Genomic DNA, 19,942 nt, shown 5'->3' with positions numbered 1-19,942 from the left:
ACCAGCTTCCAGATTTCCATAATCAAGAGCTCTAGAGTCACTGCAGGTGAAGACATAACCTATTAAGCAACAAGGAAAAGGTGATGAGTTTCTAATGAGCCAGGGCTGATGCCACAGCTGGCCTTAGGTTCAAAGGCATTTAGACTGACTTATGGCTGGTTCCCTTTTAAAAATGCCAACGTTTTGTCAAGAAGCATTTTCATGCAACAGAACGGGGCAATATCACTAATGACACTACGCTTTCCCTTGGAAATCCCTTGACACTTCCTCTTGGGTAACACAGCACAACCTTAGTAAGACTTACGTGGACCATCTATTTAAGTATGACCTTGCTTTAACTTTGCCTTCGCAAAATAAATCTTTAGTCAACATTCACGCGAGACTAAATTCTGAAATTACAACCCTCTTAGATATTCTGCTACCACTTAACACTCACATGAAGTTTTGCATCTTCACTGTATCAACTCTCTTACAAATTCTCACAGCGTTATGAGCTAGGTAAGGTCTATGACCTTTTTTTTTCTGTGTTTTTATCCCTCCTTAAGTTATACACATCTTGAATTAAAAAAAGCCACCTTCAGGATTTATAACCTTAACTTTTGCTCTCTTGTCTGCAACAGAGGGCACGTCAGAACCTACTTTCACAGTAATGAGAGGCAGAACTTGTTTCCCCAGCCCTCCTAGAATTGCACCTATTGCTGCAGTATTGACTGGCTCTATACCTTGAAAGTGAAAGTTTTATTCACACAAACCTACCTTTAGGCCTCTATCTTTTGGGTGCATAAATCAGGAAGAAATTTGTTCATGACTTCCTGTATATGAAAAGAAGAACTTTTGCAAAATATGTCCTTGAAACCCCAAACCACCCTCTGGAGGTGACCTCTCCCTAGACTGCATAGGAGGCAGAAGGAAAATCAGCTTCTTTATATTATCACCCAATTTCCATGCTTGACATCAGCTGGTGTAAATTCTCAGATTTCTCTTTTTTTTTTTTTTTTTTTTCTTTCCCCCCTGCCCCCAATATGAGTTTTTGGGTGTGCTGTTCTCAAAGAAGCTGAAAGAGTGGGTTATTTAATATCTATTGTTTGATCAGAATTAGGTTCACTGTTTTCTTCTGAAGATCTTAGTTTTATTTTGCTTTCTGAGCACTCATGCTTCCCTTGGGCTCATACCTTAATTTACAGATGCTGTGTACCTCTTACAGTCGGTACAACACAGAATACCTAAATTGAGGCAGCTTCGCCTTCAGAAGCAACTTTATTTTTCTGTGTTTCAGATTATTCTTGTAAAACTGGGCTGTAATTCTTGCCTGTCTTCATAGAGCATTGTAGAAGGGAGAGAGGATAAACAACAAAAAAATAATAATAAATTCAGTAAATCATGATTCAGGGCAGCAAGAATTAATTTCTAGGTGCCACTGGCCTTCCCTACAGCATTTGACAAGTTATCTGGTCTGTATATGAGACAGTAGCTTGGCTGCAAAATAATTATGATAAAATGTCCTGTTTTGGAGGGAGTCCTGTGTTTTTTTCAAAGTGTTTACATACTGTAAAGAACCAAGCTATGCATATACTTAAAGAGAGAGAGATTTAAGTCCACAGACTGAAAACATTATATAAGCATCTATCCACAACATAATTTGCATTGTATGGGCTAGCTGTGATAAAATCTGTTTCAGTGGAATACATTATTTCAGTTTTCGGTGTCCCTTTAGTCTAATTGCATGAGCTGATATTAATGCTTTTTTATTCTGAGAGTCTCTCTCAAGTCTATGTCAATTTTTGGCAGGTTTCAAAGTGCTAAACAATTTTTATTTTTTACCGCAAATACCATTCATAAACAGTAGCGATACAACTTAATCTAAGTGGAAGCGAGTGACATAAAGAGTAAATGGAGACCTGCTGCTTCTCAAGAGCTAGGGAAAAAAAAAAATAAAAAAAATGACAAGCCTGAGAACATTATGAAGCCTGTTATCCAATTCAAACTGTTGTAATACATTTAAAGAAAGTACTCCAAATTGCAAGCACTTTGAGAGATCTATGAAGTAGGTAAAAACTGAATATGATCAAGAAGTTCTCCCCAAGATCTTTGTTTTACCAAATTTGAATGAAGAAATTACAGGAGGTATTTGTCTCATCAACCTTTAACCTTTTGAAAGTATGACTTGTAGCCTACCACAGCTACTGAAACAGTACTATCAAGGAGTAAAACATAAGGAGTATAATAATTGTAGCTGTGCAATTGAAGTGGGGTAGGCTAGAGAATGTGGATGATAACAGTCTAATAAATACCATTCCTTTAGTCCTCCAAGTGTCTTACAAAGGTATTTGCAAGAGCACAGCTTAGCACAAGGAGGAAGGAAATGACCAATCAAAAATACGTAAGGGTCATGTGAAAGGTTGTACTAACTACATGATACATAAAGAATTAATTAGAGGTATAGAAAGGGGAAATATAACCTTTTTTTTTTTTTTTTTTTTTTTTTTTTTTTAAATTTGGCTCCTGCAAAGTATGTGACTGAACAAGTCTGAGTGTGTGGCTGGTAGAAAGACATCACAGAACAGTTGTTATTAATATTATGTTTAGACCTAAATGGGTAAACCTAATCATGAGTACCCAAAAGTGTGTCCCCATTCCTAGGGTGCTAGTAGTGGCTATTGGGAAAAAGCAGACACTGAGAAGAAGGAATCAATACCCTAATCTTCATCAATATTCATAAGAAAGAGAGAGAAAACTCATCCAAACCAATGCAGAAGTTGTGGAAGCGCCGATCTTTCAGCTTTCAGCCTACAAAGTAGCTGGGATTAAATAACCGATAACAAGGACAAACCACAGCCACACATGAAACCCATTCTTAGAAAATCATATGGGAAAACAAGCTACATGTCATTGTAGAAACCATATTGAAGGGTTTATTTATGGATAATAACAGGCTATAGTTATACAATACCAATGTTACAAGCACTTGCAGATAACAGTAAAATAGAACAGGGCCATAGTCTTGACTATAAAGGCTTTTGTTTCTAGACTGTTTTTTTGAGGAAATGTGGCTCTTTACAGTAACTCTGTCCATTTTTACAAATACATGTTAATCTGTTGGCCAATTTTAAAACTATGTGCAGACAGAAAAGGTCTTGAGGATGCTAAGTAGCTGGAGGTTGATGAAAAATTGTGTGGGTAGGAAACGGTCACCTGTATTAGAGTCCTATGGAGGGAAATTTGTTAAGTGAAGTCAGTAGCTGGCTGGCCAGTGTACCAACATAGTTACCAGCTGGCCAACCACTATGTGGGTACCAGCTGGCCAGTTGGCAGAGAAGGTGCCCAAACCAGTATTACATCTTCCTGCACTTTAACAAGGAGCCTGGAGTAACAAGTGAGCTACAGAAGATGAGGTATCAGCAGAGAGGAGAAGGATGGATGTGAGAAAATGAGAAGAAATATGAAAATCATAGACCATAAGGGAAGACCTGAGATTATTACTGTAGGAAGCCCTGTATAGACTGTAGAATGCTGTGGAAATCAAGACTTCATTAATTCAGCTGTTTGAAATGTTTTTCAGTCCTGTGTCTTCACAATATGCATTCCTCAGAGATCTGTAGGATGTTGTCTGGAAAAGACAATCCAGGAAGAGAACATTTTTGATAAAAAGAAATGGTAAATCAAAATGTTTTGCCTCAGAGAGGGGTGTGAAGAATTCATCTAGCCATGAGAACAATCACAGGTATTTCAGAAATGACAACAGCTTTCCATATTTAAAATCACCATCCTAGCTACTAACTGTATGTAGCTACTAATAGGATAGTAATGTTATTCTGCTTTTTGTGGTACCTGCCGAACAAGTTGAACTTGATTTCATCCAACAACACGTAGTATAACATAACTAAACAATAATCAGATGGCAAAAAATACCTTTTGATACAGCACACATAGACTGACACTTAATCATAGCATTAATTTCTATTAGCCATCCATTCCATTAAAACAAAAGTCCAGGAAATCAGTCTAAACATTCAAAGCATTCATTGAAATGGAGCTGGTAATGCAGATATTTCTGGACTTTCTATTTAAAAGTTCCTATTAATATACTTTATAATAAATTTTGTTGCCTAAAACTGCAAGGAGAACCAGAAATCCAACTTCAAGAAAAACATAGTACTTTTAAATGTTGCTTTATTCTACTTTGGAATGAAACCTGAAAATTTCAAAATTATCAAAATACCTTAAAACAATGGAAACCTTTCTTGACAATTTGGAAAACTTGGAAATAATTATTTGTATGTATATATTTATATTTTCAATGCTAAGCTAAAATAAACTGCTACCTTTCAAAATGAACATTTAAACTACCGAAGAAATCCAAATGTGACTTTTCAGCACTGTCGGGTTGCGGGTTTTTTTTTGTTTGGATGTTTTGTTTGTTTGTTTGTTTTGTGGGGTTTTTTTTGTTGTTGTTGTTGGGGTTTTTTGTTTGTTTTTTGTTTTTCTATTTGCAAAATTAAATTTCTGCATAATTTCTGACATTTTTCAGTTTTAAAGAAAGTGAAAATTTTTTTGTTGAGTACTTCTCTCAAACATATTACAGTATTTCTAACTCGCTTTAGGAATGACATAAACCTAAATCTGCAGGAGGTGGATGAATTTTCCTTAACAGCTACATGAGAGCATCATTTCCAGTATAACCTGAGAATCACTGGTAAAAAGTCTTCCTATCTCTTTACAGTTCCATCCACTTGGAGGCTTATGAAGTATTAGTATGGCTTGAATGGACAAAAAATTAAGAATTATTTGATTTCGATCTATGGTATAGAATACTGCAGACAGGGTGCTCTGTTAAAATTAATATCAGTACATCTATCTGCTCTTTAAGAGAAAACTAATGGGTTTGGTTATTGTACCTTGCGGGGAAACCGACTGGCGAATACAGACAGAACAAGCTCAGCTGCTCAGCTGGAAGAGGACGCGAGGCAGAGCTGATGGCAGCAGGGCAGGAGGCAGCGGCACTGACAGGTGGGACACCAGTGGTGGTGACAGCGGAACAGCTGGTGCCCTGCTCATACACCTCCAGATGATCTATAGACCGTGTTGGTCCTCACTAGGCGTCCAGTTTGTGTGTTAGCCAAACTCTTTGGTGTGTCCTTCCTGCTCATCTTTGTTTCAATGTCACCACAGAGTTGCAACGCTTGAAATACTGCCTGTGCGTGCTGCTTTATGATTAGCTGTAGTATTTAAACTATAGGGTTAGTATTTTTTTTTTCCCCCCTATGGAGGTAAAACAAACAAACGAAATAACTGTCATCAACAAGCACCCTGCTGCTGGTCTAGCATGCTGTACCACACAGCGCAAGATGCTTTTGTTTAGCTGTTAGGGTTTGTTTTTTCTTCTTTTTTCTTTTTTTTTTTTTTTTTTGTATGACAGACTTGTGTACCGGGGGGCGGGGGAAAAAGACCCCAAATCCTGCCAATTGGCACAACTTGTTATCAGGCACAGAACCCTGTGTTTTTTTCCAAATTGTTCAAAATCAAGTAAGAAATGGCAGCAGTAAGCTACGGGCTGGTGAGACTTGTCTGCTTCCAAAAAGTTGTTCAGACTTAGCCTGATGTTCTTACTGGCAGTTTATATTAAGACATATAATTAGCTCTCCATAATAGTTTTCCAATGCCCAGGAGAGTTTAAATGATGAATATAAAAGATGTAATCCCATCAGAATAGAAAATTTTGATGCGACTCTAAATTGTGAGATAGAATTTTAGCACCGTGTATCCATCCACAATCATTTCACATGTCTGCATGTTCTGTAGATAATCAAATAAAATCTCAGAAATAAAGAGCTAAGTAACCCGGAGAGAGAATGAAAAATCAGTCTTAGATGGCTGACTACTGAAGCCTTGCAAGTGTGCCTAACAAATGAAATATATATTACTTCTTCATTACCTAAACATATTTTGTAGATTGTCTGGTTTTACGGTGGTAACATTAAACTTCATATATCTGAGAAGCAAGCTTTAGAAGGGATTCATTAAAAACAAAAGGCATTATGGTATTCAAACTTGGTTGTCTCTCCCATGATTTAGCCCAAAATAGAAAGACTGAAATAGTATAACACTGCAATCTCAGCTGTGGTTCATTTCTTCTAAAGCTTCAAGCCGCTCTCCCCAGCCATTAAACTAAGCCCTCGGTGACATCTTCATATTCTGAAAATTAGCAGGGAGTGTACAGGCAGGTCTGGGTAGACACACAGATGTATACTGTTGATTGTGCACGTGATGAAGCAGAACATTGATTACAATTCTAAAGAATAGTGATTTATAGTCAGAATACTCACTGTTGAAAGCAGAGACTCCATCTTCCCCTAGGCTTGTGCGAAACCCAGCACAATTATGATCTAGTCTTGATTAGTTTACTAACAACTGCCACAACTTAATAAACATTTACCTACGTGATTAACTTTCATAAATATCAGAAACTATATTAAAAACTTCATCTCCAAGCAGGAAAATATTATATATGTGCTTCACTTTACCCACATACAGAGTTCTAACCTTTCTGAGATTGAATTCAACACCCATGGGGCTGAATATACATGAGAAGCAGACAGTTTATTAAGAAAGGTGCCATTTTTATATCACGTTTCAGAGTAAATTTGGCTTTAGAGATGAGTAATTCAGGCAACTGCTGAGAGCCTCACACAGAACAGTAACTCATGTGTTAGTCTGCTACTTCCTTCAAGCAATAAGAACAGAGGTGGGAGGCAACACATGGCACAAGCTCCACTGCAGAACCTAGGATCCAACAAATTTGGAGGTCAGAACAGCGGAGATCTTTCTTCTGCCATTAGCTGAGCAACAGATGTGATGCTAGGCTTTCTACAGGAGAGTCAATGATTCATATTGTCTGTAATTCCATTACTATATTTTTATTATTTGGAGAAATAAGCTCTGAGAATATGACCCTCAAGCACATTTGCTGAGAGGTAAGAAAGATATGAAATGGGTTAGTTTTATCAGTGCAGAGCACTGATTTCAAAATGCCTATAGGGGCCACTCTTTCTGAAACTATCGTGTTGCACATAGGTATCTAAAGAAACATTTAAGTTCTTACTTGCTCTTGCAGATAGGTTGATTTTGGGTCATTTTCACAGAAGCAACCTTTGATTGGCCAGGTAGACTTTTTTTTTTTTAAAAAAAATTGCTTTTACAGAAGGTGCAGAATTGGGATCATCTCAAAAGGAGAAAAAAGAGGTAAAAAAGAGGTAATGCCTCGTGCCTTAACTTTAGAAGTGTAAAGAGCACACTATAGAGGGTTTCTCCCTTCTGTTTTCCAAACTCCCTTCTGTTTTTTTCCGCCTCAAGTTTGCTGACCAAATCTTGCAGTCTTATTACCCGACACAATGATAAAAGTAATATAAGAAAGTCAACCTTTATGGTCTAAACTATGCTCTAGTGTTATTTATTAGCTTTCTCCGCACCTTCCTAGGATCTTTATTTAATATCGTACCTTAGAAGTTTTCTTTGAAAATATTCTGCTCTTACAAACTTTTTTTCATATTCTGCTCATCATTCCTGTTATTTCAACGAGAGCATCCAAATAAATACAAATAAGCACATATGCCAGTGTTTTTATGAGTGAGGTTGCTGGGCTACAAAGGCAGTGAAGGTCTGGCCAATCTGCCTACCCTCCCACATATTAAGACCATTGGGGGTTATACTTGGAATATGTTTCAGTCTCCCTTGTTTTGGCTTGGGAAATACTAGTCCTTTGCTTAATGTCAATGTAATGTAGTGTCACGCCTAAATAGGGACACAAACTCTTTATACCTCTATAGGTGGCAAAACCAGTCTGAAGATGAAAAGCAACGTGTTCCTTAGAAAATCAAGAAGCATAACAAAAAACACAGATTACCTGTCTTCGAAGGTCTCGTGTTTTCTTGGTCATCTTGTCAATAGCAATGTTGAGTGGGTCTCCTTTCTCCTTCCTTCCAGTCTGTTAAAAATGAAATTTTGGAGTTAGAGAAAAACACTCCAGAAAATATATACTTTTTAAAAAAATAGTACAGATTTATCAAAGGAAATCTATGCATCTTTTTTTTGTTTGCTTCCAGCAAGTTGTTACTTCCATTGTAATGTTTTTAACATGTTTACGTGGGGTGGGCATAGCAGGTTATTTTAAAACAATTCTAAAATGATAAGAAGAAAGATTAAGATGACTCACTGGAGAGTTCAGAATTTTTCCACCAATAAAATTTGTGCATACATTATAGTCCAAGCTCCAAAAATCTGGCAAGACCTTTCACTATAAAACGAATATTAAGAGTTTCTAATCTCCATCCTGCCAGGCACTGGGAATGTTAAACATGATAATAAGCAGCAACGCAGCTTGAGGACAGAAGGAAAATGGTCCCTATGACTGTAACAGGAATCATATTGGCAGACATTAGGTGCAGTATAAAGAAGTCTTCCACTTGAAACACTTTCCTGCAGGAGGTCTCAAAGCAAAAATCTTCATGAAGATTAAAAAGGGGAAGAAAAGCTTTCTGTGGCTCATAACCAATGAAAAAATATTATTTTTTTTTAAGTTCAATGGTACAAAAAGCATTAAGTGACTTTGTCAGTTGTATTACCTTTCTCTTAAGAGAAAACTGCTTCACTAAAGATTTGTAACATCTCTTATCACATTGAACTCTGTTTGATAGCTTTTCATCAAAAATCAAAATGATCTTCCATTCTTTCTGGCAGTACTCTTTCCTTCCCAGTGCTGTTTTCAAATACTCCTATTTAGAATTGTTCCTTGCATATGATTAAGAGCTATTTTCTATTTCCAGCTGAGCCTAATAGCATATATTTCTGGGAACTATTGAGAAGTCACTTTTGGGGTGGGATGGGGATTAAACATACCCTTTCAATAATGATTTCTCAAATGTACAGCACTGTTATCAGCTCTACATGGCCACATTGGCAAGCGGCCTGTGTTCCACTCTTCTGCATGAAGCATTCAGTTGAGAGAACGCCTGCTTTCTATTATTGTCTGTAATTCCAAATATGATACGAGGCCAATGCATTTATGATCGTTTAGAAATCTGTAAAAACCATCCCCTTTTCTTATTTAGAAAATCAAACATAAAAATATCAAGTGCCACCAGAATTTAATACAAAACATAAATTTACCTCTTAGGTTTTTAAAAAGAACCCATTACAAATTCTGGAGTTAATTGTACAAATTGACACCAGAAAACAGAGAGAGAAAGCATTTGCTATGATACAAGAGGAGGCATCTGTGTAATCCGCTGATATTTTTATCGCACTTTTCTTGCGTTCATCCTTTGACTGAGTTCTTCTGGTCCCCAGCTAAAGAACTGCGGCTCTTTCGCCTAAGCAATGTCAGCACATGCTTTTAGTTTTAGATGTCCTGAATTCAGTCCCTGGTATTTTGTCCAAGACAGCAGCTGTCATATGTGCACACAATCTATAGTTTTTCAAGCTGAAATTCCACAAGAAAAATGAGGCTGATAAATTTGGGATAGGAAGTCTCTCTTAACCGTTGAAATGGTACAACAGGGACTGTCAGATGAGCCAGTCTCAGCCAGGTTCCTAGTCTGTCAGACTACAAAGCTATATTCTAAGAAAACTTTCAAATACTCTGGCTGTGTGCTGTGTACTAGCTGAACCAGGTATCCTTGATGACATTAGCATTCTGGGCTGGTTTATTTTCCCAGTCAAATAATTCAATTTCTTTAATGTTGTTTAAATTCTTCTCTTCCTTCTCATTGTTTGAGCTTTAGTGCATTAGCTTGGAAAGGTACACATAACCACACAAAAGGTTTTAAGACATTTAAGCAAAGATAACCTTTTTTTTTTTAATAAAATCAAGGAATAACTTGCTAAACTGTGCAAATTGCAGTGAATATTAACGCAATGTGAATAATCAAAAAGCAAACACTGTGGCAATTAAGGCTACATTGGGATGCTGTTTTACAGGTCTCAAACAAAACAACTAGTTAACAATTCTTCTTCCCTGATCTCACTCAGGGCAGGCGTTATCTTGTATTCACCATGCAAGGGCGAGCACATAACGCTTAGCACCCATTTAGGGGGTCAGAAAATTGTCCTGAATAGGAACCTGGGACTTCTTCCAGGGTAGTAAGCTATGGGACACTGAATAAATCAGGCATCTGATAAACTGCACCTTTTAGGAGGAAAGGCTCCTGACATTCCCTGAATGGTCATTGGAAAAAAGGAGAAATCTTGAAATTGACTTAAAAGTTTGCAGTTTAGGTTTCTAACCTGGGTGTTTTGTACTGCTCGTAGGAGGAAACTATTGCTGAGAGTAGGCCTGTGGTAGCCTACATCTAGCACGTCTCCTAAGCCTCTCTTTAAATTTATCCTGTAACTTTTTTAGTCTAGTTTTAAATTACATACACAGTGGCCCTTAAGGTACATCCTATTGTGAAACACAAGACAACTGGGAACCCTTCTGTGACCCTGAGGCCGCACAACACAAACTGTCAATATCCATCTGGCCGGCCCTTCTCTCTCCAAAATAAAGAAAAGCCTGTTCTATATTGCTTATCAAAAAACTCCCTGCTCTGTGCAATTGCCCGAATCACGCCTGCATGCTGTCTGAGATGCTAAATGGCTTGAACCAGTCTGTGCTGGAAAACAGGCTACCAAACCAAGTGGACCGAGATCCAGTTGAGCCCTCTCAATGGCAGTATTTTATTAACACAGATGAACACGGATGAAATCAGAGACACTTCTCACAATCTGCACAATTTCTACTTATCCAGGAATTCTGTTACTAATAAAATGGCTACTGACTTATAATCTGTATACAAAACTCCTTCACTATGCGATTTCAAAGAAGGAGAAATTTGTTTAGTAAATCACATTATTGAAAAATAAATAGCACGGCATGTGATGTTACATAGCTTCAGGCAGGTCTGTCAAACACCATCTGCTCTGTGCTGAAAATATAAGTTTATTAAAGTTTATTTCTTTAAGTCCTTAAATACTCCTATACTAATGTTGCTCTGTGATAAATTTTTGCCCTTCCTTCCTAGAAAGGATAGAAGGGAATGTAGTGGTTTCCTGTGTTGCTGAATAAAACATTAAGCTGAGTTTTGAGCCTTACAGCATTTTACTGATAATCCATAAAGTGAAGAAACATACTTTGGAGATGGGATGAAAAGGAACTAAAAATTGCTGCTGGTGTTGGGTTAAAAGGAAAAGGAGGAGAAATGCACAGAATTCTGTGAATGCCAAAATATCGGTATTCAGAGTTTCTGTGGACAGAATTACATCCATTCATGGTTTAATAAGGAGAACTTCGCTACAGGAGAGTATATTAATCAGGTGCCTGATTTCTAGTGACCATTAACAACATTTGCATACTGGTTTTACTCCAGATATTTTCAAATAATTCTCTTAATCTGTGTTATTGTCCTTGTCATTTCCTTGGTGCTATTCCCTGCCTGTTTGATTTATTTTTAGTTGATCAAGATGAGCTATTTCCACAGTCTCCTGACCAGGGCCCGTGCTGTCTGCGGAGGCTCCCAGGTCAAGAATGGGTCTTCCATTGCATTTCTACAGCCCAAGGCTGCAGACTCCCTCCCAGACCATGCAAAGTAAGATCCAGCGCCCTGAATATATTTTCCAAGCATTTTTAAGTCTGATTTGCCACCTGGCATCTTGAGTAGCTTTTCAACACACCCATGTCCAGTTAGTGGAAGAAATACGGGTACTGTTCTATTACTCTAGAAAATACCTACAGTCACAACCACTGTCAACAATATTACTTGAACAATAAAATTACTATAAAATACAGTCGTTGCCTTCCTTATATTAAGCAAAGTCTAAAAAGTTTCACAGTTAAAACATAATATTAAGGTAAGCACTTAGTTAGACAGGGACCTTCAACTTCATTTGGTTAGGAAGAGAAACAAAAAAATAACAAAAAGCACTTAAGGATGGTAGGAAATTTCAGCATCTGGTAGAATGGTCTCTGCTAAGATATAGCACTGTTTTTCCTTTTGAAAAAAAGACCTTTTTCCTCTCCTTCCTTTCCTTCTTTTCATGAGCTCTTCACAGTTTATACTGTTGGAGTAAAATAAAAAGCTCCCAAAATACTTTTCACAACCATTAAGGACATCTATATCCCATGACTTGCCCATTACAGAACTCATTTCATCAGCATGAGGTACTTAATAGGACACTCTTCTTTAACCCATATCACAGAATATATGAATATATGTATATCACAGAATCAAGACATGGACAGTCAGGTCAAGCAGCCTCGAGACATTTTGGATGAGACAGTGTCAGCCTTGGCAAAAGATGGTCCGGACTGGAACTGTCTGTTAGTTTTGAATAATTCCAAATACCACTAATATCAAAGTCATAGAGCTTAAATTTCAGTCCATGAAACAGATAAAATTGCTGCTATTACCACTATTATTATTAGATATTATGGTAATGAATATCCTTGTATTGAAAAGTTAGGATTACTTACAGTTGTGTGAGACACAAACCCACTATTCTGATCACATTATTAAAAAAAAAAAATAATTATAATCAATGCCAGATGACCATGGCTGACAATAGTAACCTATTAAAGAAAGGGATAGAGTGCCGAGATAGACACAAAAAGGGCAGCAACTGCAGGCCTACAACATAATGTCACAGACAAAAAACCAACGTATATGACAACTAAATGAGTGATTTTAGAGAGCTATTATCCTTTTCCCTTAAAGTACATAATTTAGAAGCTCAGTGTTTCAATTTACCAATAATAATAATAATAATAATAGCAGTCTAAACCTTTGTAAGAAATTTTGGGACCACTGTTTTCACACATTCTTCTGTCTTCTCTGCTGCTTTAAATGTAAGCCAAAATACCTGGGAGAGCTCAATCTCCAAACATACTACGTGTTGTATGTTCAAGATATCTTCACTGCCGTTAATCGAGTAATTTAGGTTCCAGGAGACAGGTGGAAAGATTACCTATTGATCCAAAAGCTACCAAACCTTGATATACTTTTATATTTTCATCATCCCCTAGGTAGATGGTTCCATTATTTACGGTTTATTCAGAACTTCAACATCACAATGTTTTATTAAGGCGCAAATTGCTGCTCAAAAATATATCTGTCCTAATATTTTATTTTAAATGTTGAACAAAATCACTCTTTAAAAACTATGCTCGTGTTCAATAGCCCTTTTAAAAGTGATGAAGAGAAGCTTAGTACTAAGAGGAAAAACATTTTCAACAACAAACATAAGCTGCATCAGTGCTTTTAAGCAGAAAGCTAGGTTTAAACATACCAATACATAGTCGCCTTCTGACAGGTTAAGAAGACTAATTCTGGGTCAGGAAAAGGCTAAACTATATATCCTAGCAGAAGTGAGTAGAGACTAAATTTCACTGGAAATTGAAAATCCTAGCTATTTGTTAGGGAGATGGGTCCAGAAAACATATTTTAGAAAATCTGTGTGGTTCCTCTATGGATAAGCTGAAGAAGACATCTTAGAATAAATAAATTTGAAAAAAAAAAAAAAAAAAAAAAAAAGGTGAAAAGTGTCTTGGGATCATGACGTGAATGTGAATTACTGTTCTACACAGTTCAGTGATTTCATGCATACTTTCTGTTTATTCCTATAAATTTTTTTGGCTTTTAGCATTTATTCTACATAACCACACTGGAGGTTCTGCAATCACCTGTTTCCAGTCTTCAGTTTTGCTAGAGAATCACCTCATGTGGAATGAAAAAGGTTGCTTAGATATCTTTTTTTCTACTCAGGTCTTTTGGCCTTTGTTTATGCAGGTGCAAAGGAGAAAGGTTCAGTCACCACAGAGAAAGGACGAGACAGAAAGATCCGGGTATGTATAATAACTTGCTGCTTCACAATAAAACACTGAATTAGAGGCTTTCTTCAGGGTGCTTCCACAATACAACTCAGTTCTAGAATGCCATTCACAAAATAACCTGCTCATAAATACATGTTACGGACAAGAAGTTCTCCTAAAAAAACAAAACAATTGCTTTCAGCAGTTTTTAATTACCTTACAAAATTGTGACCAGATCACAGTGAGCGTAATTGGTTCCAGCATAGCATAAACAATCACAACTATGCAGAAAACTGGGTAAGCCACATCCTTGCCATCCCAGGCAGTAAATAAAGTCAGTAAAATATAAATGAACCGTGAGCTGGACATGGTATCAGTACCTGAGGTGCACAAATCTTGGCCTTAGCCTGGACCCGAGGAAGTTTTAGTTAGATCTGTAGACAAATAAAACTAAATATGTAATGAAATATATAGAGTATGAAAACTGAATATGTAATTGGTTGAAGAAGATTCTCTTTTCCTATTTTGTGTATGTTTTCATGGAGTCCACACCACCACAATATCTGAACGACTTCAGGTGGTGAATCGGTGAATGAAGTGGTGTGTTTAATGTCAGCCAGGTGCAGTTTCTTCTTTTATCTTCTTACAAGAGGACAACTCCTGTGTAGGGGAGTATTTTACTTTGGTTGGTTTGTGGCTAATGCTTTTCTCCTTTTGCATAATTCACTGTTGTTTTTCTTGTCTTTTGGCAATAACCAAGGAATTTCAGAAACATTAAAAATGACAGAAATTTGATTTAAAAGACCAGTTAGGATTAGGGCTTGATTTTAGTAGTTCCCAAGTGGCAGCTGCTGATACTAATTGATATTTGCCTATAATCATGTACTGGCATCTAAGCTTCCTTTAAAAAGAAAAGCCTGAATAATTTATATTTATAATGATATCAGAGGTTTCCTAAAATGGAAAACTTTCTAATCCTTGAGAATGAAGGCAGTGATTTGTTGGATTTGGTGCTCTTTTCTTCATCTTAACAATCTTAGCTCCTTTTCAAAATGGCAACCTGTCACAGCTGGGTTCCTCCAGGGATCAATATTGGGTCCAACACTGTTTAATATTTTCATAAGTGACTGGCTGATGGGATCAAGCGCACCCTGGTGAAGTTTGCTGACAATGCCAAACTGAGTGGGGAAGTGGACACTTCAGAAAGGAGAGCCACCCTGCAGGAAGACCTGTCTAGGCTGACAGGGTGAGCTAACAAGGACCTCAGGAAGTTCAACAAGGACAAGTGTAAGGTCTTGCACCTGGGAAAACATAATCCAGGAGTGCAGCACGGGCTGGGATCTACCCAGGTGGGAAGCTGCTCTGTGGGAAGGGACCTGGGGGACAACAAGCTCAGCATGAATTAACAGTGTGCTGCTATGGCAAAGCAAGCCAAGAGGGTGCTGGGCTGCATCAACAAGGGCACCACCAGCAGAGAGAAAGAAGTCATTATCCCATTCAGGGACCATTCCCACACCTGGAATACTGTGCTCAGTTTAGGTCCCTGCTATACAAATAGATGTGGCCAGGCTGGAGAGGGCCCAGAGAAGGGCCACGAAGGTGATCGAGGGCCTGGGCAGCCATGTGAGGAGAGGCTGAGAGAACTGGGGTTGTCCAGCCTTGAGAAGAGAAGGCTTAGGGGAGACCTTATCTCCATGTTCCAGTATTTAAAGGGTGGCTACAGAGAAGATGGAGAGTCCCTTTTTACAGGGAGTCACATGGAAGAGATGAGGGGTGATGGGTACAGGTTACTCCTGGGGTTTTCCAGCTGGACACAGGAGGAAAATTTTTCACAATGAGAACACTCAGCCACTTGAATAATCCCCCCAGGGAAGTGTTGGATTCCCAACATTAGACACTTTCAAGATTCAGCTGGACAGGGAGCTGGGCCATCCTGTCTAAAGCGTGGTTTTGCCAAGAAAGTTCAGACCAGGTGACCCTTGATGTCCCTTCCAACCTGATATTCTATGATTCTCTGATAATCTTGCTTGTTTCTCCATGCTCATTTTTACTCTTTGAACCCCCTTAGCATGCAAACACATATAGACACACTTTAATACTCTGGTGATCACTACCAATGGCCTTAGGACAACGCTATGTACAAACTATTTCTTATCTCTCTAATTATAGGTGATTGCAAGACACAGGACAGCTGGTTGTTAAGAAACGTCAGAACATAATGATGAAAACAAACTAAAAGACCAGTTATAGCTGGATTTCTCTAACCTGAGCTTTCTCAGATAAAGACATGTGTCAACATTATCCTAATTTGGAACAGAAGTTTGCTGATAAGAGGGGAAAACAAGGAGGAGCCACAACTGTCAACCTGAGATAGGTTTTCTGATATGTCCCGAAGAAATCTCTGTAATACGTGTTAATGTGATCTATATCACTGCAAATGCAGGTGATAGGAGTGTTAGCATGCAAACGTACTTCTGATCCAGGTTTCTGTCCTAACGTCCTTGAGAACTGACATCTCCAAAGCTTCCTCTCATTCCTTTCTGTTTGAGAGGGGTGTTTTTGTAACGATGCGTATTAGAATATTGATCTGCAGAGTATTGCTTGTAGTCAAAGAACATCTTTTCCTTTGCAATGCTTACTCAGAGCACCCAAAGAGGAAAACATAAGGGTTTTCATAGGATAAATTGCATATTTTTATTCAGGAGATGTCACTATGCAAAACTGATGCTGTTACACTGAAACACATAGAAAAAAAATAGACTTTTTGAGGAAAGAAATGTGAATGGTGTAAACTGTTATAAAAGCATCAGCTTCACTGAAGCCACCTAATTTACACCAGTTGAGAATTTCCCCACTCATCAGTTAAATGAAATCCTGCAGATGCTTCCATTTAGAAGGTCAGAAATGTTTACTCCAGAATTCGAAATTATTCTAATTTCTTCACAGATATCTACTTGCAAAGGGTCCACTACATACTCCTCATTTAACCACCAACTGCTTTCCAGCTGTAAATTGCAGTCTGCTTTTAAATCACTTCTGGATGTCTTCTCTTAATCTAAAATAACAGGAGGAAAAGGAGATACCACACATTTTTTCTTTGCCGTCAGATATGGCAGGCCATAGTGAAGGGCTATAGAAATAAAAAATGTTAATATTTACCCACTTCAATACAAGCTCTTGAGAAAAGTCTATTGCAGAATTAGAAACATAACAATCAGTGTTACTAAGTAATGAAATAGTTATTAATAAAGTCTTCTATCATATTTTCTATTAAAATTTCATCTCTTAAAAAGTTGAAGTAATACCAGGCAACTAAGAAAAGAGGAGTGATAGAGAAGTTCAGGATATTTTACAACATGTAACAAGCAATACCACGGGTATCTAAACTCAGAAAATGTAAAAAGAGTAAATCTTTATTACATCTCTGTTAAAGATTAGTGCAAATACTTGTTAGAACTATTAATGGAAGTTATATTGATGTCTGGTATGACCACTGGCCTTGGTTTTATGTCTTATTCACCAGAAAACACTTGTAGCAAATCTATTTCTACTTGGTTTTGGATTATGTGAGTCACAGGGACGAGTGTTATTCATTGAATTAAATGCAGGATTTCCTGAGACATCTCAGCATCCCTTGAAAACCTCCTCTGAGTATTTTTCACGTCTCCCTTTTGGAGTAATAGAACCATACAATGCTATTTGCTTGCAAGAAAAGACTTTCTTGTTTGTTTATATATTTTTTTTTAAAAGGCTCCATTTGATGACAATATTTGACTATAATGTTGGTTTCTGTAGTGTGGGCCTTTATGCATTTTTTTCAGCAAAGGAGCTTTTTAAACAAATGGACATCACTGTCAAATGAAGTGAGCGTTGGAAGTACATCAAAGAGTTCACAACATTTATAGGTATTAGATGAAGATTTCTAATGAACAAACTGAAGTGACATTCTATTTAAATTCAGAATTGCTGTTAATGGCATAAAGACAGGTTACTTATCAAACACATATAAAAATATATGTTTCTTTTCCGGGTTAAGTAAAGGTGGCCCGTCCACCTATGTCAAAATCGGTAGGTTTTGACTCAGTAAAGTTTTGGGCCAATTGAGGGGGTCGAATTTCAATTGGCAGACGCTGCTTGTAATGTCGCGAGATTCCCATCCTACTATCCAACTTGAGACATGAGTGTGCAGTACAATCAAGTTGGAAGTTGGAAGTTACATAAAGTGCTTAAAGATGGAGGTGACTTTAACAGAACCGAATAGAAGTGATTTCAGCAGAACCGAAGGTGCGATTGTTAACTATATAGCCTTAGAGTTCACACCCCCAAATCTCACCTCTCTGTAGAAGGCACAGAATAGTCTTGACTGCAATTACAGTGCTTTGATTATCAAGTATCACTGAAAAATAGGATTTCAACAAGCTGGTTGCATCTGTCACTATCTAATATATCTCTTTATGAAATGGGTATTGAGAATTACATCTGCATTTCTTTCTTATTAACTGCATCATGCTTATATTCTTTGGATGATCCACAAGGAAATGAGGTCTTGTTTATTCCCTATAAAAAATGAGTTTGCCGATCTATGCAGCTGAAAGTCAATGCTAACTCAGTATTTGTACTTATAATAAAGAACTAAATGCTTTTTCAAAATCATTGCTATGTTCTTTTCCCCTATCGTGCCAGTTCCCTCCAGACCACCCAGGTAGCTTTTTGTGTTTTGCTTTTCTTTTTCTCTTTATCCTCCAACCTCTTCCTAACACTTTCAATTACAGTCTACACTGAAACAATAATTTTAAGTTATTTCAGTTGATGTTTCTTGCAGCCAGTGAAACCACTGCTACTTCCCAGCCCTGACACCCTACTTGGCAGAGCACTGTGCAACCTACACAATATCAGGTTAGTGCATGTGTCAAACTTTCTGAGGGCAGCAACGTGTGTCTGGCAAGGCTTTTTAGTCTGGCACATCTCCAGTAAAAAACGCACCTGCAAGCAAACAATGCATGTGAGGTTTAATTGGACATATACCATAACTTTAGTTACTATTTTGAATGAATGGAGATAGAGAAAACCTAGGAAAGAAAATAACTCAATCCCCATTGCAGTGATTAATCATTCACTTTGGGTACTGGCTTCTTTGTGTCCACATTTTCCTTTGTAGGACATCACAACCATGAGGCATTTGTGGTGAAAAAGAACCAAAACAAAATAAAAGAACTATTTAAACTCCAACCAGACTTTCAAAAGAATGAAAGAGCAAAGGACCAGCTCCTTCTAATTTTACAGAGCAAAGCCGCAGTCTATTCCTGTCACCACCTCAGATCAATGTGCTAAGTGATATCCATTCAAATTACTTGTCAGTTTAATCAGAGAAAGTAAAACACAATTACAGGGCATTAGTGTAAAAGACAGCACAAAACAACAGAATGTCCGTGTCAAATATCTAAAGCGAAAAGCCTGTTGAAAAATAACTCTGTGACATTTTCATCAACAGTCTTTTTACAGAAAAAAAAAAAAAAAAAAAAAAAAAAAAGCCTTTATAAATGCTGTTACAAACTAATTAGGCATAAAATAATGCTTTAAATCTATAAACTGATTAGAGTCTTTATTTCTCCTTGTGGGTATCAGAATTTTTTTTTTTTTGGCTTTTTTTTTTTTCCGTTCTTAGAATAAAACTAAATGCATAAAGGCCTTTACTGAAGTGCAAACTGGTGCATTTACAAAGCCTCTCTGTGCTCCCTCTCCAGCCAGCACGAGTTTTACCATTATTTCCACTGAATAGTTGGAACATTCACTTTTCATGGACACTCCAAATTTGCTCTGAATATAAACTGTAGTTCTGGAATCATCAAAGAGATTACTTGCTTAAGTGGATGAAATGGGAGCAGGGAAGGGAAGGGAGGCCTGCTTCTCCCCCTGAAGTCAGGGATGGAAGACTGCTCAATTCAAAAGGACAAACACATGCAAACCTGCCCCTGAAGCCCTGCCTGGACTGCCCAGATTGTATATGCTGGGGGTGGGCTCTGGTGCCTGGAGTCCCTCTGACCCTTTCATCCCAAGCTTCATCACAGCTCAGATTCAGTCAGATAGGTAAAAATAGACATCCAG

The 19,942-nt window shown here is 37.6% G+C and overlaps 1 protein-coding gene across 5 annotated transcripts in view; it reads right to left on the bottom strand.

The window, feature by feature from the left end:
* CTNNA2 (catenin alpha 2) overlaps window positions 1–19,942 on the bottom strand; it is a 526,704-nt gene that overhangs the window by 121,158 nt on the left and 385,604 nt on the right. For all 5 annotated transcript variants that reach the window (XM_074904290.1, XM_074904291.1, XM_074904292.1 and 2 more), the window contains one exon: window positions 7,901–7,981. In XM_074904290.1, the coding sequence (XP_074760391.1) occupies window positions 7,901–7,981 (81 nt within the window). The remainder of the gene's footprint in view (window positions 1–7,900; window positions 7,982–19,942) is intronic.

Source organism: Athene noctua, chromosome 4 (assembly GCF_965140245.1).
Source record: "Athene noctua chromosome 4, bAthNoc1.hap1.1, whole genome shotgun sequence".
In the NCBI taxonomy this organism is placed as follows: domain Eukaryota; kingdom Metazoa; phylum Chordata; class Aves; order Strigiformes; family Strigidae; genus Athene; species Athene noctua.
This window is presented reverse-complemented; position numbering and strand designations above follow the sequence as displayed.